Source organism: Pteropus medius, unplaced genomic scaffold, assembly GCF_902729225.1.
Source record: "Pteropus medius unplaced genomic scaffold, Ma_sr-lr_union100, whole genome shotgun sequence".
Lineage (NCBI taxonomy): Eukaryota > Metazoa > Chordata > Mammalia > Chiroptera > Pteropodidae > Pteropus > Pteropus medius.
The window spans coordinates 6,152,299-6,168,794 of record NW_024349798.1 but is presented as its reverse complement, the minus strand read 5'-3'; the positions used below and the strand labels follow the sequence as shown (position 1 = coordinate 6,168,794).

Here is a 16,496-nt window from a genome sequence, read left to right as displayed (position 1 = left end):
TACTTTCAGTAACTGAGTTTGTCAGGCTTGCCTAAGTAGTCCCTTTTTTGTTCACATAGAGAAAGGAGAGCAATTTGGCAAGATCTGGTAAAATTCAGAATGGGCATTCTCTTTGATCTAACAAAAGATCTAACAGATCTTTCACTTCTGGGTAGCTATTCTAGAAAAAAACACTTGTAAGAACCCAAAGAGGCACAAACAAGGAATGTCATTGCAACATATACCAGGATACTCCATTGGGGTGAAAAACTTGAAACAATGTAAATGTCCATCAAAAGAGGAAGAAGTAGGGACTGACAGGGGGCACATCCATTCAATAGAGTTGTGTCCCATCAAAAAGGAAGGAGGTGTGAAAGGGGAAAGGATTAAGAAGTACAAATTGGTAGTTACAAAATACTCATGGGGATGTAAAGTATAGCATAAGAAATATAGTCAATAATATTGAAATAACTATGTATGGTGTCAGATGGGTAATAAATATATTGGAGTGACCACTTTGTAAGTTATATAAATGTCTAATCACTATGTTGTACACCTGAAACTAATATAATACTGTATGCCAACTGTATTTGAAAAATAAAAAAATTATTTTAAAAATGCTATTAGAACAAAACAAACAAAAGGAAGAGCAGACGCCACATGAGGGAGGACCTTAAGTAGAAGGAGAAAAAGCAAGTTGTAAAAAAATACAAAAATATATTCTGTAGTTTGTAAACTTAACACACACACAAAAAAACAAATATTGAACCTTAATGTGCGTGCTAAAGTGTCCAGGGGTGAAGGGTACTGATATCTGCAACTTATTTGAAATAAGATAGTTAATGGATAGATATCTCATAAAGCATATAGCAAAATATTAAGTATCGAAGAATCTAGGTGGTAAGTATATGGGTGTTCACTATACAGTTCTTTCAACTTTTCTGTATGTTTACAAATTTTCATAATAAAATTTAGGGGAAAATATATTTGGTATGATTTCTCTTATTTTTTCTAACTGCAAAATATCATCCTTCTACATGCTCATGTTTAGGTATGTAAATGCATCCAAAAGCAGGGATCATTTACCCACTAGAATGTTAGAAGGTCCAGGGTCATTTGTGTTTTATCTATATTAAGCATTATAATATCATAATTATGTGACCAAATATCTGGACTCTTCTGCAATTTGGTTTTTTAACCCTGCTCCAGTGACTAGGCCATTTTGCAGTTTAAACTCTGTCTACTTGATGAATTACATTCTTTACATTGTCTGTTTCACTACAAAACTTGTTTTACTGGTTTATTTTGCAGACTCCAAGGAAAACTGAGTCACTGGCCTCTGCTTTGTGACCCCCATCCCCTGCTGACCATGTCTTATGACCCCAACTGTTGGCTATATCCCATGACTATACCTGCTGGCCATGAGTCAATTGAAAACTACGCATTGTTCTTATCTCACACCCCACTTGCTGAGTCAGCAGACCCCTGAAAATCCAGTTGCCCCACCAATCAGAAAATGAATGATGTAAGTTTACGGTCTTGTTTTCCTAGCAACCCATGCCTTTGATCAGTAACTCCTGAAACTCTCCCTAGCCTTATTCTTCCCACCTACACCATGTTTTCAATTCAGGCTGAAGGCTACATTCTCTGATTTTCAAATCATATCAGAATAAAACTCTCTTTTATCCCTCAGAAGAGTCCTGTGGAACTTTTGTTTTCAGGACCATTTAAATTTTTTATGATCGTAGACATGGAATATAAACTAGTGGTTACCAGAGGGTAGGGACTGGGGGGAGGGGAGAGGTAGACAGGGTAAAGGGGGTCAAATATGTGGTGACAGAAAGAAATCTAACTATGAGAGGTGAACATACAGTGTAAATATATATATATATATATGCCTTACTGTTAAAGTGTACAGTTGAAACTTACTGGATTTTGTTAACCAATGTCATCATAAAAAAATAAATAAATTTAAATAAACAAATTTTTATGAGAATGCATATATGCATTATGCATTACTTGGCTCTCAAAATCAAATAAAAAATGAATTTTAAGATAGGGGTAATGGGGAGTACACACTGTACTGTCCCCTGCTCCAAACACACACACACACACACACACACTTGAATTAAACTGAGTGGCACTGATTGGAGGAGTGGTTGCTTTGAAGGTTCACAAGAGATAATGTAAGGCTTAGCCTATGCCTGACACATAGGAGAAGCCCAGAAAAGGGTTCCCAATGTTATTATCATTCGTACATATCACTAGTTTGGATTAATTGGCAAGAGCTCTGTAGGAAGTCCTTTGTCAGATATAAAGTCCTACAGAAAGTGCTGATTCACTGCTAAGCATGCACCAGTCAGTAGATAAATCTCTCCACTCAGGCCTCAGGGTACAACAGGGTGAGTGGGGTTTCAAGAGACGAGACCTTTGCCCAGGCTGCCAATCTGCCCACCCACTTCCAACAGTCCCCTGGCACTAGCACCAACTGACCAGAAGCCCAGGAGTAAGATGTCATTCCCTGCCACTCATTATTGGTACTGATTTCTCAAGCTGCAGGTTCAGCAAGGGCAAAAAGCACTGGAGTTTGCTAGTGTCCCATTGTGGTCCTGGGATGCTACTCTCAATTAAACCTGGACACTAGGGCCAGCTTCATGGGCTTGTGACTTGAGCATTTGCATGGGGTCCACACTCAGAAGTATCCCACACTTGGTTTAATATTCAGCTGTCACTGTCTTGAAATTCTTGACAATTTTGAAACAAGGAGCCTCACATTTTCATTTTGCACTAGGCCTTGGAAATTATGCAGCTGGTTCTCCTGGAAACCTTCTTGTTTGGATTTATTTCCTTAAAGTAGAGACCTCAGAACATTGGGTTTTGTGATCGAACCCCATGCAATTAAGAAAAAACTCAATTTTTATCAGAATAATATGCACTTGGGTTCCACTTACTAGGTATTTATTGAGTTCCTACTAAGTGCTGTACATTTTGTCAGGAGGGGGAGATATAGAGGCAAACAGGACATGGAGCCAGTTCTCAGGAAGCCCTCAGTCTAATATGGTAGAAACAATTTTGTCAGTGGAATAGAGGGGAGTGGAATAGGAGTAGTTAGCCTAGCCTAGGGGTCAGGAGTAGTTAGCCTAGGGCTGCCTGGAGGACATGATGTTTATGTGGAATCTTAAGGAATGAGTAGGAATTAGCCCCATCTAAGGAGGTGGGAAGAAGGTATTTCAAGCAAACTTTACAGTCTGAGCACAGAGTAATAATGTAACAGGGTATGGAGGAGACTACAATATGTATGCAAAGTTAAACACATAGACATGATATCTTCACTTATAAATGAAGTAAACATAAATGTGTATTTATTAAAATGAGCATGTCTTATTATAAAGACCAACATTTTATATAAATAAAATACATATTACCTTGTGGAGTCTCTCCACCACTAGATTCGGGAAAACAGCATTAGTTTTCGTTTGATTTCCCTGTAACTCCAGTGTCCAGCAGATATTTAGACAACCAGTCAATCAGCCTACTTTGTGCCGGGTACTATTTAGGTGATGGAAATTCAGCAGTGAACAGACAAGTGCCTGAGGTCCAGAAGCTGACATTCCCAGATGGGTCAATACATATCTAGGAATGAATGAAAAAAACCAATGTTCTTATTCATGCAGCAGTGTTTAAAAAAAAAAAATGAGGTCATTTTGTGTTTTAGTTGAACACAGAAAAATCTCAATTCTCTGTTAAAAAGAATTCAAATCTGTGCAAATAGTACTAAACTCAACAGCTAGTCAGACATAAGAGACAGGGCCTGAGGGGGTTAAGACTCAGGGATATAGATTTAATTATCTTTAGGCGACACCCCATATCTGCAAGTCCAGATGTTCACGAAAGATAAAAAGGTTGTTCGTTTGTTTCCTTCGTGCATTCATCACCCGCACGCAGCTAAGCAGCCTCTTTGTTCGTGCATTTCGACTAAATCCGATTGCTGCAAATTTGGTTTACGCACTCCTGGGGCTCAAGAGTCCTGAAAGTTCGCGGAGTCCCGCGAGAGCCGGGACGAACCATCTGTGCCCGCGGGCGGGGCTGGCGGGTCAACTCCGCACGGAGTAAGGGCGGGAACAGCGGGGATTAAGAAGCAGCGTAGCGTGGAATCCCTTCACGCAGGGCAGCCGAGAAGAAATGGCTTTGCCAGGGTACGGCTGAAGCTACGGGCCGAGGTCGGTACCCCTTGCAGGGTTCCACTCCCCCCTGCGGTGGGCTAGGCTGCAAAAATCCGGGTCCCCAGTTATCTCGAGCGTTTCCCACCCAGGCAGCGATAAGAAGGTAAAGCTCGCCGCTGTGACCCGGGAGGCAGCTGGGAGTGAGGGTCCAGGGGTCGGAAGGGTTAAAGGGTATTGGGCCCAAGGGTGGGCCCGGGAGTCGCGGAGCCCAGACCTCTCCCAGCTGGCCACCCCCTCAAGCTTACGCGGTGCAGGCGCGGGATCATTCTGGGCTGGGACCTCTAGCCCCGTCGCCCACACTGCGCTTCCCTCGGCCACCAGGCTTCTCTGGACCGAATTTCCCGCTCCGGCTTGTATGGTGGACAAGAAACTGGTGGTGGTGTTTGGGGCCACAGGTAAGCAGAACTCCAATCGGAGGCGGGAAGCGCAGGACCCATCATCGAGGCCAACTTGCGCCGGGAGACGTTGAGGGTGGGGGATCTGGACGAAGTGGGGTGGCGATTGACCTCGAGTGCGGCCGTGGGGAGATAGGACCTGAGCGTAGATGTCCTTTGAATTTTTAAAAATTACTTTAACTTCTTTGAATAAATAGGTAATGATTGGACATCATACTAAAATTAAATCTTCCCACCTCTGTTCCCTCCACCCATCCATCACTGTTACAGTTTCTTGAGTATCCTACTAGTTTAGATATATAAATAAATATTTTTAAACAGTAGTAACAGGTAGCGTTTTATTTTGTCCCCCCCTATTTTTTTCTTTTCTATACATATTTAAAAATATTTAACAGCTTTATTGAAGTGTAATTCACATACCATACCATTTACCCATTTAAAGTATGCAATTCACTGGTTTCTAATATATTTGCAGAGTTCTGTGACCATCACCGCAATCAGTTTTAAAACATTTCATTATCCCGAAAAGAAGCCATGTTCCTATGTGGGTGAAAAAAGGACCACATACTAAACCTGGCAAGCTCAAGGGAGGGCTGCATGGTGGACCTTACAAATGGAAAGGCCAAAAGTAACCACACAGGATGGTCTGAACATACAAATTCCTAAAAGTTAGGTCATGGTCCTAGGACTGTAGCTTCCTTGACAATTGACCTTAAGTGAGCCTGTCCATTGTCTTTTTGCATCTAAGATAAGTTTGAAATGTCAAAGTAATCTTTTCCAGATTCCTCAAGGCACAACTGCTGGGACCAGAGCACGAGACCACAGAACACCTTATTGTCATCTTGTTGCCCACATATCATCTCTGTTCTGTAAATTTAACTATCCTGTACCCACCAATGTAAAAGAAGTATGTGTTTATCTGTTTTTCTTTCTATACAATCCCAGAGATTTCTCCACTTTGCTTTCTCCTGATGCCTTAATCTGCCACCAATGGATTTAATGTAACTCTTCTTACATCTCTTCCTTTAATTCTAATGTATAAAACAAGCTGCAGACCTGCTGTGCTGCCCGGTTCCTAACACCCCCTAACTGGCCCGGCCCCTGAAGCAGGGATCCCTAACCCCTGGGCTGAGGGCCAGTACTGGTTTGTGGCTGTTAGGAACTGGGCAGCACAACAGGAGGCGAGCAGCGGGCAAGCAAGCAAAACCTCTTTGGTATTTGCAGCTGCTCCCCAGTGCTAGCATCACTGCATCAGCTCTCCCTCAGATCATCAGGCATTCGAGTATCATAGGAGCACCAGTCCCTGGTGCCAAAGAAGTTGGGGACCACTGCTCTGGAGCATTTTCTCAGTCTGTTGAGATTTTACATTATGGCACAGGTCATCAGTTTGGGTCAAATAAACTCAAACATTCTCTACAAGCTTGGACATTTCTTATATCGACACCTACTAGTGGTCATTCTCCATTTTCCCCAGCCCCTGGCAGTCACCAGTCTTTTGGTCTATAGATTCGCCCATTCTGGACATTTGATTTATTTTCACCTTTTGGCTATTGTCAATACTGCTATGAACATTCACATACATATTTTGTGTGCACTTATGTTTCCAGTTTTCTTGCGTATATACCCAGGAGCAGAATCACTGGGTCAGATGATATCTTCGTGTTTAGCTTTTTGAGGAACTGCCAAACTTTTTCACAGCAACTACACCATACCATTTTACATTCCCATCAGAACTTTATGATGGTAGTTGCAGTTCTACGATTTGCCTTTTTCACGTCAGGACACATCATGGTCACCTATCCAGGTCATACATACAGATCTACCACATTCTTTTTAATTTGTATGAATTAATTACTTATTTAACCAGATTTCTACCAAAGGACATTTAGGTTGTCTTTAAATTTCCACCATTGCAAACAGTGCTGCAGCCAAATGTTCTTATGTATTTAAGAACATTTATAGATGATTTTCATTTTCTTCCTTTTGATAAATTTTTATAATTTCTCAATCTTTTGGAAAAGGTATAGGTAATATTTCTTAAGCTAAAGGATGGATACATGAGTGTTGATGTCCCTTTAGTATCTGCTAAATATTTCATAATGTATTTAAAACATTTTATAAAAGGTGTTAAATGTGATGCCTGCTGAAACATGGACAAAACCTTGAAAAAATGCTGAGTGAAAGAAACCAGAAACAAAAAGCCACATATTGAAGGATTCCATTGACATGAAACGTCCCAAACAGGAACATCCATAGAGACAGATAGCAGATTAATGGTTTCCAGGGAGCAGTGGAGGGGTGGGGAGAATGAGGAGTGACTGCTGAGGGGTACAGATTTTCTTCTTGGACATAAAAATGTCCTAAAATTGACTATAATGATGGTTGCACAACTCTGAATACACTAAAAGTGCTGGGAAGCGGCTGCAAATGCAGATGAAGCTTCGCTCACTCACCCACCTTTTATCTTCTGCTGTGTGGCCCGGTTCCTAACAGGCCATGGACTGGTACCGGTCTGTGGCCTGGGGGTTGGGGACTCCTGCTTTAAAAGACTGAATATCATGGTAAGTGAATTGTCTCAATAAAGCCGTTATTTAAAAATGGTTTAAGGTGGTTTAATGAGCATGACAGGTGAAAAGTGTCTTGGGTGTCTTGCTGTGGTGGAGCATTGTCTTCAGGGTTTCACCCTTAGCAGGACTCCCAGGTGGGTCTGACCCTGCAGGTCTTTGTGACTCTTCACAGGTGCCCAGGGGGGCTCAGTGGCCCGGACACTCCTGGAAGATGGGACGTTCAGGGTTCGGGCTGTGACCCGGGACCCTGGGCAGAAGGCAGCGAGGGAGCTGAGGCTGCAAGGCGTGGAAGTAGTGCAGGGAGACCAGGACGATGAGGCCAGCATAGAACTGGCCCTGACTGGGGCTCATGCCACCTTCATCGTGACCAACTACTGGGAGAACTGCAGCCAGGAACAGGAGGTCAAGCAGGTAAGGGCATAGGGAGGCTGGGGCTTGTTGCAGGATGTCTTAAAAGGAGCTCCCAAGTCCGTGTTGGTTCCTGGGAGGCAGCTCGGACTTGCCAGAGCGGGGCTTACCCTGCCTAAGGACCACTGACACCATAGGCCTTTCCCCTCTTCTATGCAGCCCTCTTAGATTTTGATGAGGGCAAAAAGAGGCTGCTTTTTCAACTAATGACTTTGTTTTTCACATATCATTCATGTCTCATACAGTTCACCCTTTTAAAGTGTACAGTTCATTGGTTTTTAACATATCCACAAGTTGTGAAGCCATCACCGCTACTTAATTTCAGAACATTTTCATCCTCCCAAAAAGAGACCCAGTACCTTTTAGCAGTCACACCCCCTCCCGCCAGTCCCAGGCAACCACTAATCTACTTTCTGTCATCCAAAGACTTTTTACACTTTCTAAAAAATTAACTTTGTTGACCCATAATTTTCTTATAGTAAAATGCACACATTTTAATTGTACAGTTTGGTGAAATTTAAAAATAAATACACCCATATAACTGCCATCTGATCAAAATATAACATGTTGCCATCATTCTAGAAAGTCCCCATGTCCCTGTTCATGTATTGTGTTTCCCTGTATTCTGCTTCCCACCTAGATTCTTTCTAGTTAGGTGGCTATTGAACCCAGGTGGAGGGATATGAAAGGAACCACGAGACGTGGCTATCTTTTTGTCTCATTGAAGATCCAGGCATTTGCACATAGAAGGCACTCAGGTATTTGTGGAATGTATAATGGTGCCAGAGGAAAGGCACCGGGCTGAGAATTATGCACTTCAGTTTTCAGCTCTGCCTCGTCCACAGCTAGCCACAATTGTGGCTTTAGACATGTAACTTCCCTGCTCTGGTATTTGTCTTCTTCCTCTGTAAAATAAAGGGAGACTAGACTGAACCACTAGTCTCCAGACTTTTTTTAGCCTTCACCCTTTCTTCGGTTATGCCTTACACAGAAGCCCATTCCATAGAGTGGAAAAGGCAGCTTCTCTGGTTGAAGCAGATTATCCGAACAGCCTGGATTAATGTCCCATGGCTGCTGTAACAAATGACCACAATCTGGGTGGCCTAAAACAACAGGAATTTATTCTCTCCCAGTTCTGGAGGCCAGGTGTTGGCAGGGCCACGCTCCCTCCAAAGGCTGTAAGGGAGATTCCACTCCTTGCCTCTTCTAGTTTCTGGTGGCTGCCGGTCCTCCTTGTGGCCACGTCACTCCAATCTCTGCATCAGTCTCCAGCCTTCTTGGTGTCTTCTCTTCTGTCTCATAAGGACACTTGTCATTGGGTTAATAGCCCACCTGGAGAATCCAGGATGATCTCATTTCAAGTTCCTTAATTATATCTGCAGAGACCTTTTTCCAGATGAGGTCACAGTCACAGGTTCTGGAGTGAGGGTGTGGACATATCTTTCTAGGGGCCACCATCCGACTCTACATGACCTTATACAGCAGGTTGTGTTGCTGTTCCCGTTAAACCGACGAGGCCAGAACAGTTAGCTCACTTGTCCTGCATCACACAATGTGGTGCAGAGCCGGGTCTGGAACTCAAGTGGCCTGTACGCTTAACTGCTGTGCTTTAGCAGCAGATTGCACACGGGTGTGTTGCAGTCAAGCATGTCGGAAAGTAGAACCACCCAGATGATCTAGAAAAGGGATGCGAAGTGGGCAGTAGAGGCTTATCATCCCGTGTTAAAGGGTGTGGTTCTGTGTGTAAGCATCATTCTGGAAGAGGGGCCTTATCCAAGGGCAAAGTGGTGTTGGTCTCTTAGCATCAGCACAGTGGCAACTTGGGTTGGAGATCCGGGGCTGTGATTTGGGACACACATCCTCCTGGCTTTGTGGTTTCTCCTTTCTTGCCCACCAGGGAAAGCGGCTGGCTGATGTGGCCAAGCGCCTGGGCCTTCACTATGTGGTCTACAGCGGTCTGGAGAACATCAAGAAGCTGACGGCAGGGAGACTGGCAGCAGGCCACTTTGATGGCAAAGGGGAGGTGGAAGAGTATTTCCGAGACATCGGTGTTCCCATGACCAGTGTGCGGCTGCCCTTCTATTTTGAGAACCTCCTCTCCTTCCTGCCCCAGAAAGCCCCGGATGGAAAGAGCTACTTGCTAAGTGAGTGCCCTTCCTCTTTCCTTGAGTGTCTGCTCTGTGTGGAGCTGTGCATGTTGTAGAAAGCAGCTTGTCCTCAGATGGTTCTGGGTCTGAGCCTTGGCTCTCTGACATTAGGCCTGTGATTGAGCAAGCCATGTAATCTTGCTGGGCCTTTGCTTCCTGCTCTTTGAAATGGGCAGAATACTGACTTTTGAAGGGGTAATGAGAAAATCTACCAAGATGTGGTGATGTGATGCTCTGTCAGTGGAAAGCTTTACAGAGACAAGTGATTATTTTTACTTCTCCTTCAAAGATAAGGAGAGAATTTGGAAGATGAGGCCCAGTTGCAGATTTCACAAAGTGGAAAGCATTTCTCAGTGCCTGTTTGCAAATCTGGATGCAGTGGACTGTGGCTTGCAGGGAATCATATACTAGTGTCCTGCTGGTCAGCCAGTGCATTAGAGCAGGATGCTTGGGAGGCCAGAGTGGGAGGAGTGAGTGCCCTCGACCAGGTACCCATACCCTGCACATGAATGCAGGATCCCTCTTGCTTGAGTCCTGCCCTCCTGTGAGCAGTCTGGTCCTGGTGTTGGCATATGGGCACCGCTCTTTATAGTTTGCAAAGCTAGGGACACCTCTTGTGTTCCATGTCTGAGTTGGAGCTCCATCCCTACAAGGTCCCTGGGTGATGAACGGGCAGCTGCAGTGGCCCCTTTTTATAGGTAAGGAAGATGGCAGGACTCAAGCACTCTGGGAGCTACATCTAAACACTGCTATCTGTCCCCTTTCATTTCCAAAACCACGACTTGGCAGATAGTCAGTCATTAATTCAACAGACAGTAACAGGCACCTGTCACGCGCTGCTCTGGGCTGGGCCCTGGCCTTGGCTAGTCAAGCATTCCTGTCAGTAGGGTTAGTATTTGGAATACCCACCCACAAGTTTCCATGTCAGGAATTCAGGATGTGACGAAGTACACCAGGGCTGGCGCCTTGGGAGAAGCGAGCCCCCAGGGCTTCAGCCTGTTCTCTGGGGACCTTTTGAAGCCTCTTCCTTTCTTGTCCTTTATCCCCATCTCAGCCCTGGGAGGGGTGGACAGGTCCAGGGTTCTTCTCCACCCTCTAAGCAGGAGTAACCCGGCCTCAGAGGGTTTAAACAGAATGCCAAGAGGGCAGAGCTTGGCTTGCATCCCGTTTCCAGACTCAGTTCCACTGCTGCTTCTGCTCTGACACAGACACCAGGAGGTAACTAAGTCATGCCAGGTGCTGATCTGTGCAGAGCCTGGTCAGTTGACTGGGGAACACTAAGTTCTACTCTTCAGCAAATGGCGCATTGTCCATGTCATGTACCAGCATGTCCCTCTACCCTCCGACCCCAGGTTTACCTATGGGCGATGCACCCATGGACGGCATGTCTGTCTCTGACCTGGGCCCTGTGGTGCTCAGCCTGCTGAAGATGCCAGAAGAATACATCGGCCAGAACCTCGGGCTCAGCACCTGCAGGCACACAGTGGAGGAGTATGCTGCCCTGCTCTCCAAGCATACTGGGAAAGCTGTGCACGATGCCAAGGTGGGTCCCTCCGCCTCGGGCAGGTCATTCCAACCCCCCCGGGACTTTGTGGGTAGTGGGAAAGGGGATCTAGGGCGAGGTAAATATGACTTCATCACAACTGTGAATATTCGTGTCATGCTGTTCTTGGGAGCCAAGTGTGGCTGCTGAGTGAAATTTCTGGCTTAGACAGTTGACCAAGTGGGGAGGAAGGTTTCCAGGAAGAGGGGACAGTAGGGGCCAAGGCCAAGGCCAAGGCCGCTGGGCCGCTCTGGGATGTGACTTAAAGAGGAGGGAGGAGGCCAGAGAGGTAGTCCTACACACACACACGCCTGGCTGGGTGGACAGGAGGCCCATGGTCCCCTCCTCTCTATGCTGACCTTCAGTCTTCTCAGGTGCTTTGTTTCTTGTTTGTCATTCCCATTATGAAAGTAAGACCTTCGCATTAAAGAAAATCTGGGAAACTCCGAGGTTTTAAAAGACAAAAGCCACCTGTAGATCCCCCAGCCCCAAACAGCAATGATGGGGAGAGGGTTCCAGGTTGGTCAGCCCCCCAGACTGAGATCCTGGTCCTGGCTCTTAACGCCCACCAGCATGTGACCTGGGGCACAGTCTCTGACCCCTCTCTACCTCAGTTTCCTCATCTTTAAAATGGGTGTGTGAATAGTGTCCCCTGCTCAGATTGTTGGGAAGATTAACTGGAATAACTAACACAGCTTTCTTAGTACAATGACGTGCACTAGAAATGTGCACTCAGTAGCCCTGTACCATTGTCTAAACAAAGGCAGGCCTAAGGCAGGTGGTGGAGGATCTGAGCTGAGAAGTTAAATACAGTTCTCTTGGGAAAGGGGAACAGGTTTGGTTTTTGAGCAAGTGATGTAAGCAGAGTTCTGATTTGGAAGGAACTGGAAAGTTCTCATCTCAAGATCTTGAAAGAACAGGATTTAAATTGACCTAGAACTGTGGTTTCCAAACTTTCATCTTTTTAGAATGGTTTTCAGATGAACTTAGCAAGGACTTTGGTATGGACTAAGGTACCCCCCACCGCCCACCACCTCAGCCAGGTGCTGAGATGCTGACAGACACTCACAGATTCCCCTCTGCTTCCAGACAACCCCTGAGGACTACGAGAGGCTCGGCTTCCCTGGTGCCCGAGACCTGGCCAACATGTTCCGTTTCTATGCCCTGAAACCAGACCGCAACATTGAACTGACTCTGAGGCTCAACCCCAAGGCCAGGACGCTGGATCAGTGGCTGGAGCAGCACAAAGGGGACTTCGCCAGGCTGTGACCCTGCCCACCTCTCAATCCCATTTGGGGGGACAGGAGGTGCAGTCACAGTGGTCCTTTCTTGTGTTACAAAAAAGAAAATTTTTTTTACATAAAGGCCATTGTTCTCACAGATGGCTTCCAAAAGAAATGGGCTTTGTTTCTGGGAATTGGGCTGGGGTGGCAGCTGCTGGGGCACCAATTCCAACAGGAGGCATCGAGTGGTGGGGGGCCCAGTCCCCTCCCCTTGCAGTGATGGGGTGTGAGGGCATTCAGTAACAGAACACACAGGACTGAAATGCAGTGTTTTTTTTTTGATGCAGTTTTAAGTTCGGTCTAACAGCAGTGAAATGGAACACCGTGACCACAGCCCAGGGAACAGCTCTGAGCCGTTCCACATTTGAAATTCACTCAGAGTGTGGGCAGAGTCCAGGGCAGAGGACTTGCCAATACTAGCCAGGATGCATGCCTTTTGACATCCCTACACATACACCCTTCATCTCCAGAAAGCTAGCGAGGTCAAAGGTGTATTCCTTGAGTTTGAGGGCAAGTAAATGGGACCCTTTCTCTTTCATTCTCTTCACCCTCCCCCTGGGTAGGGCATGCTCCTGGGTGCAGCCTCAACATACAGGTAATCAAACAAGCTGGGAAAAAATGCACAAAGAAATGTGGGAGATCTCTTGACCTCAGATCACCATATTGGACACTGCTGAGAAAGGTGACTCTGCTTGCAGCAAAAGCTTATAGTATCTACCAGGTATTCGGGGTGGTTCAACCTTCCATTTCCCATTTGAGAGAAAAGGAACCAAGGCCACTCGTCTGAGGTTCCATGGCCCCAGGTCCATGGCAGGCTTCTTTTCCACTTCTGTGGATTTGTGTAACCTCTATCATGGATCTTTTTACTATCCCACACTGGCCTCAGTACCCATAGTCATGGAAAGGGGCGATAGTTCTACAAAATTCATTCGATCTGTTCATTAATTAAAAAAACATTTGACAGTTTACCAGTGTGCTGGACCCTAAATACAATGTTAACCAAAAAACTTATGCTCTCTCCCTTGAGAAGTTTAGGTTAGTGCGAGAGCCAGGTATAAATATCCAATGAGTAATTAGATTGATGTAGAGAACAGGAGGGACCAACTATTGGAGGAGGGGCTCATTTTAGTGGGAAAGGAGGACACCCTCTGAGGTATGAGGGGAGGGCAGTGAGCCTCTGAGGCAGGGTAGGATGGAAAAGACAACGGCATAGGCTTCTAAGCCCCCCTGGTGAGCAAAAAACATGAGAGGTCATGTGCATCCAGTCCTGTGTGATGCCCATGTCCCCTAGGCTCCGGAGTAGGAAACTTACTTGCCTGGAGCTGTAACTCGTTGCGTTGAGATCCTGGAGTGGCAAGGTCAGTACAGAGCCAACTTTAGTGAGTTGACATCGGGCTCCAGGTGCTCTTCACCCACAAGTGACAGGACCTGGGTGCATCGCCAGTCCGTCCAGTCTGTTTGCTTATCTGGTATTGTCTCAATAGGCTGTTGTGAGGGCACCATGAGGTCACACGTGTAAAGCAATGTCTGACACCCCACACCTCCCCACACCTCCCTCCTGACACAATGGTCAAACCGTGCTAGCCTCCAAGTACCCTCAGCTTGTTTTTGTCCCTCTTAATGGCACCTATTAGCCCCTATCCCAAATGTGGCCAAAGCAGATTACCAAGGTATAAACAGCCCACGTCCCAAATCCAGTGAAGTGGACAGATCCATGCACAATTCAGGATGCCCCATGTATGATGAAGTATCCACACTGCACACAAAACCCTAGCAGTGAAACCACTCTGTGCTACTGCAGTGGTGGATTCGTGTCATACATTTGTCCAAACCCATAAAAGGTACACCAAGAGTGAACTCTATCATAAACTATGGACTTTGGGTAATGATGTGTCATTCAGTGTAGGCTCATCAACTGTTAACAAATGTACCTCTGGTGGGGGGTGTTGATAACGGTGGAGGCTGTGCACATGTGGGGGCAGGGTGGTATATGGGAAATCTCTATCTTCCTCAATTTTTCTGAGAATCTAAAAACTTCTAAAACATAAAGTCTATTAAAAAACAACAACCTTAGTATTTTAAACCGTTTGACCTGTAATAGACATTTGTGTCCACCTGTTCCCCTTGTCATAACTAAATGTGGCTGGAGAGAAAGGCCCTTTGCCCACCCTGGATGCTGAAATCACAGTGCCCTGCCTGGCCTAGGGTGCTCCTACCTTGACTGCACCACTGCAGGAAGATAGCACGTGTGAGTCACACCACACAGAGCACCATACAGAGGGGATGACTCCCAGCGCATCATCCTACTTGCTGAGGTGTTCCCAGCACGAGCCCCAATCAGGCTGACCACCATGTGTGCCTGGTCTTCTGAAATTTAGTCCCTGAAATACACTAGTTATCTGCCAACATTTATTTTTTTTCTTAACCGTGGTAAAATACATATAAAATTTACCATTTTAGTCATTTTAAGTGCATAGTTCAGTGGCATAAAGTACATTCACATTGTTGTACTGCCATCACCACCATCCATCTCCAGAACTTTTCCATCACCCCAAAAGAAAATTCCGTCCTTATTAAACACTATTCCCCATCCTCCCTCCTTCTAGCCCCTGGCAATCACCCTTCCACTTTGTCACTGTAAGACAGACTACTCCGAGTACCTCGTAGAAGTACCGGCCAATATTTTAAAATGAGACAACATTCACAGCAGTATTGATACTAGCCAAAAAGTGGAAATAACCCAAATGTGTATCAGTGAATGAATGGAAAAAAAAGTGGTCTAGCCACATAATGGAATTTATTCAGCTGCAAAAAGGAATGAAGTACTGATTCATGCCACAACATGGATATACCCTGAAACATTATGCTAAGGTAAAGAAACCAGAAAGAACCATAAAGGTTCATATATAGTTATTCCACTTATGTGAAATGCACTGAATGGGCAAATCCATAGAGACAGGAAGATCTGTGGTTGACAGAGACTAGGGACTTGGGAGGAAATGGAGAGTAACTGCTCATGGATATGGAATTTCTTTCTGAGGTAATGAAAATGTTCTAAAATTGACTGGTGGCTGCACAACCTCGAACTGAAAATCATAAAAGTGTACACTTTTTATGAGTGACTCGAACAGTATGTAAATTGTATCTCAATAAAGCTGTTACCCCAAAAGTGAGGTAACTAAAATCTCCACATAAAAACCTGGATGCCTATCTTCCCCCGGAAAGCACCGGATCAGGCGGCACTGGGCCTGAATCCCTGCAGAGACTCTAGCCCTGCCTTGGGTGGAGCGAAAGAGTGGCTGTCCCCTTTAAACAAGGCAGTCAATCTCTGCCACTCCTGAGCATTGAGATGGCAGGTCAGGGTTACTTTGTTTCTTTATGTAAAGTTGCTGACTGGCATATGTGACCCTTCGTAAGCATTGTGCCAAATAAGCAGAACTTTTGGTTAAAAGGTATAATGTGCAGGTTTCAGTGTTTATTAACAAACAAGAGTGCTAAAACATGCTTTCCGCAAAAGCCATGACTGCTCATATAATTCAGTATTCAGTGACAGGCTCCGCTGTTACAGAACAGAGGGAAGGGCAGGGACAGTCCCGGGAGGCAGAGGCAGCCAAGAGGCTGGTAGGACAAGAGATTTTTGCACACCGAGGAAGCGTATCATGACAGGGAAGGAAACATTCAAGTCCACCAGAACCCAAAGGTCTGAGGGGGAGGATGGCTCAGGTGGGAAAACAAATTAGCAGAAGCCCGCAGGTGGGGTTGGAGTCAAGGTCCACAGCCCAAGTCTGCCTCCTCCTACGTGACTGTGTCTCCCTTCATTCATCCTTCTAACATATCAGCAAATGCTAAACACCTGTCTACCTTTCCCCTCTCCTGGAGGGGCCTAGAGATACTTTTTTGTATTTTTAAATGCCTCATCTCATGCTCTAGCCCCAACTCAGAGTCTGCAAA

The 16,496-nt window shown here is 45.5% G+C and overlaps 1 protein-coding gene and 1 long non-coding RNA gene across 3 annotated transcripts; both read left to right on the top strand.

The window, feature by feature from the left end:
- The first annotated feature begins 4,041 nt into the window (after positions 1-4,041).
- Positions 4,042-13,511, top strand: NMRAL1 (NmrA like redox sensor 1). Of its 2 annotated transcripts, none has more exons than XM_039885218.1 (6): positions 4,042-4,199; positions 4,524-4,597; positions 7,337-7,575; positions 9,470-9,716; positions 11,072-11,262; positions 12,352-13,511. In XM_039885218.1, the coding sequence occupies exons 2-6, from the start codon at positions 4,558-4,560 to the stop codon at positions 12,529-12,531; spliced, it is 897 nt and encodes a 298-aa protein (XP_039741152.1). In that variant the 5' UTR covers positions 4,042-4,199; positions 4,524-4,557; the 3' UTR covers positions 12,532-13,511. The 2 variants fall into 2 exon arrangements, with proteins under 2 accessions (XP_039741152.1, XP_039741151.1); XM_039885217.1 differs by having other exon boundaries at positions 4,089-4,305; positions 12,352-12,615.
- Positions 4,607-6,016, top strand: LOC120620345 (uncharacterized). Its single transcript, XR_005657831.1, has 2 exons — positions 4,607-5,504; positions 5,822-6,016. It is a non-coding gene; the product is annotated as an uncharacterized LOC120620345 (long non-coding RNA).
- Positions 13,512-16,496: the final 2,985 nt, after the last annotated feature.

Excerpts from the sequence above, each read along its gene's own strand:
- NMRAL1 (XM_039885218.1), top strand. The coding sequence starts at position 4,558 with ATGGTGGACAAGAAACTGGTGGTGGTGTTTGGGGCCACAG. Across the intron at positions 4,598-7,336 it reads GGTGGTGTTTGGGGCCACAG|GTGCCCAGGGGGGCTCAGTG; the intron begins GTAAGCAGAACT and ends GACTCTTCACAG. Across the intron at positions 11,263-12,351 it reads AAGCTGTGCACGATGCCAAG|ACAACCCCTGAGGACTACGA; the intron begins GTGGGTCCCTCC and ends CTCTGCTTCCAG.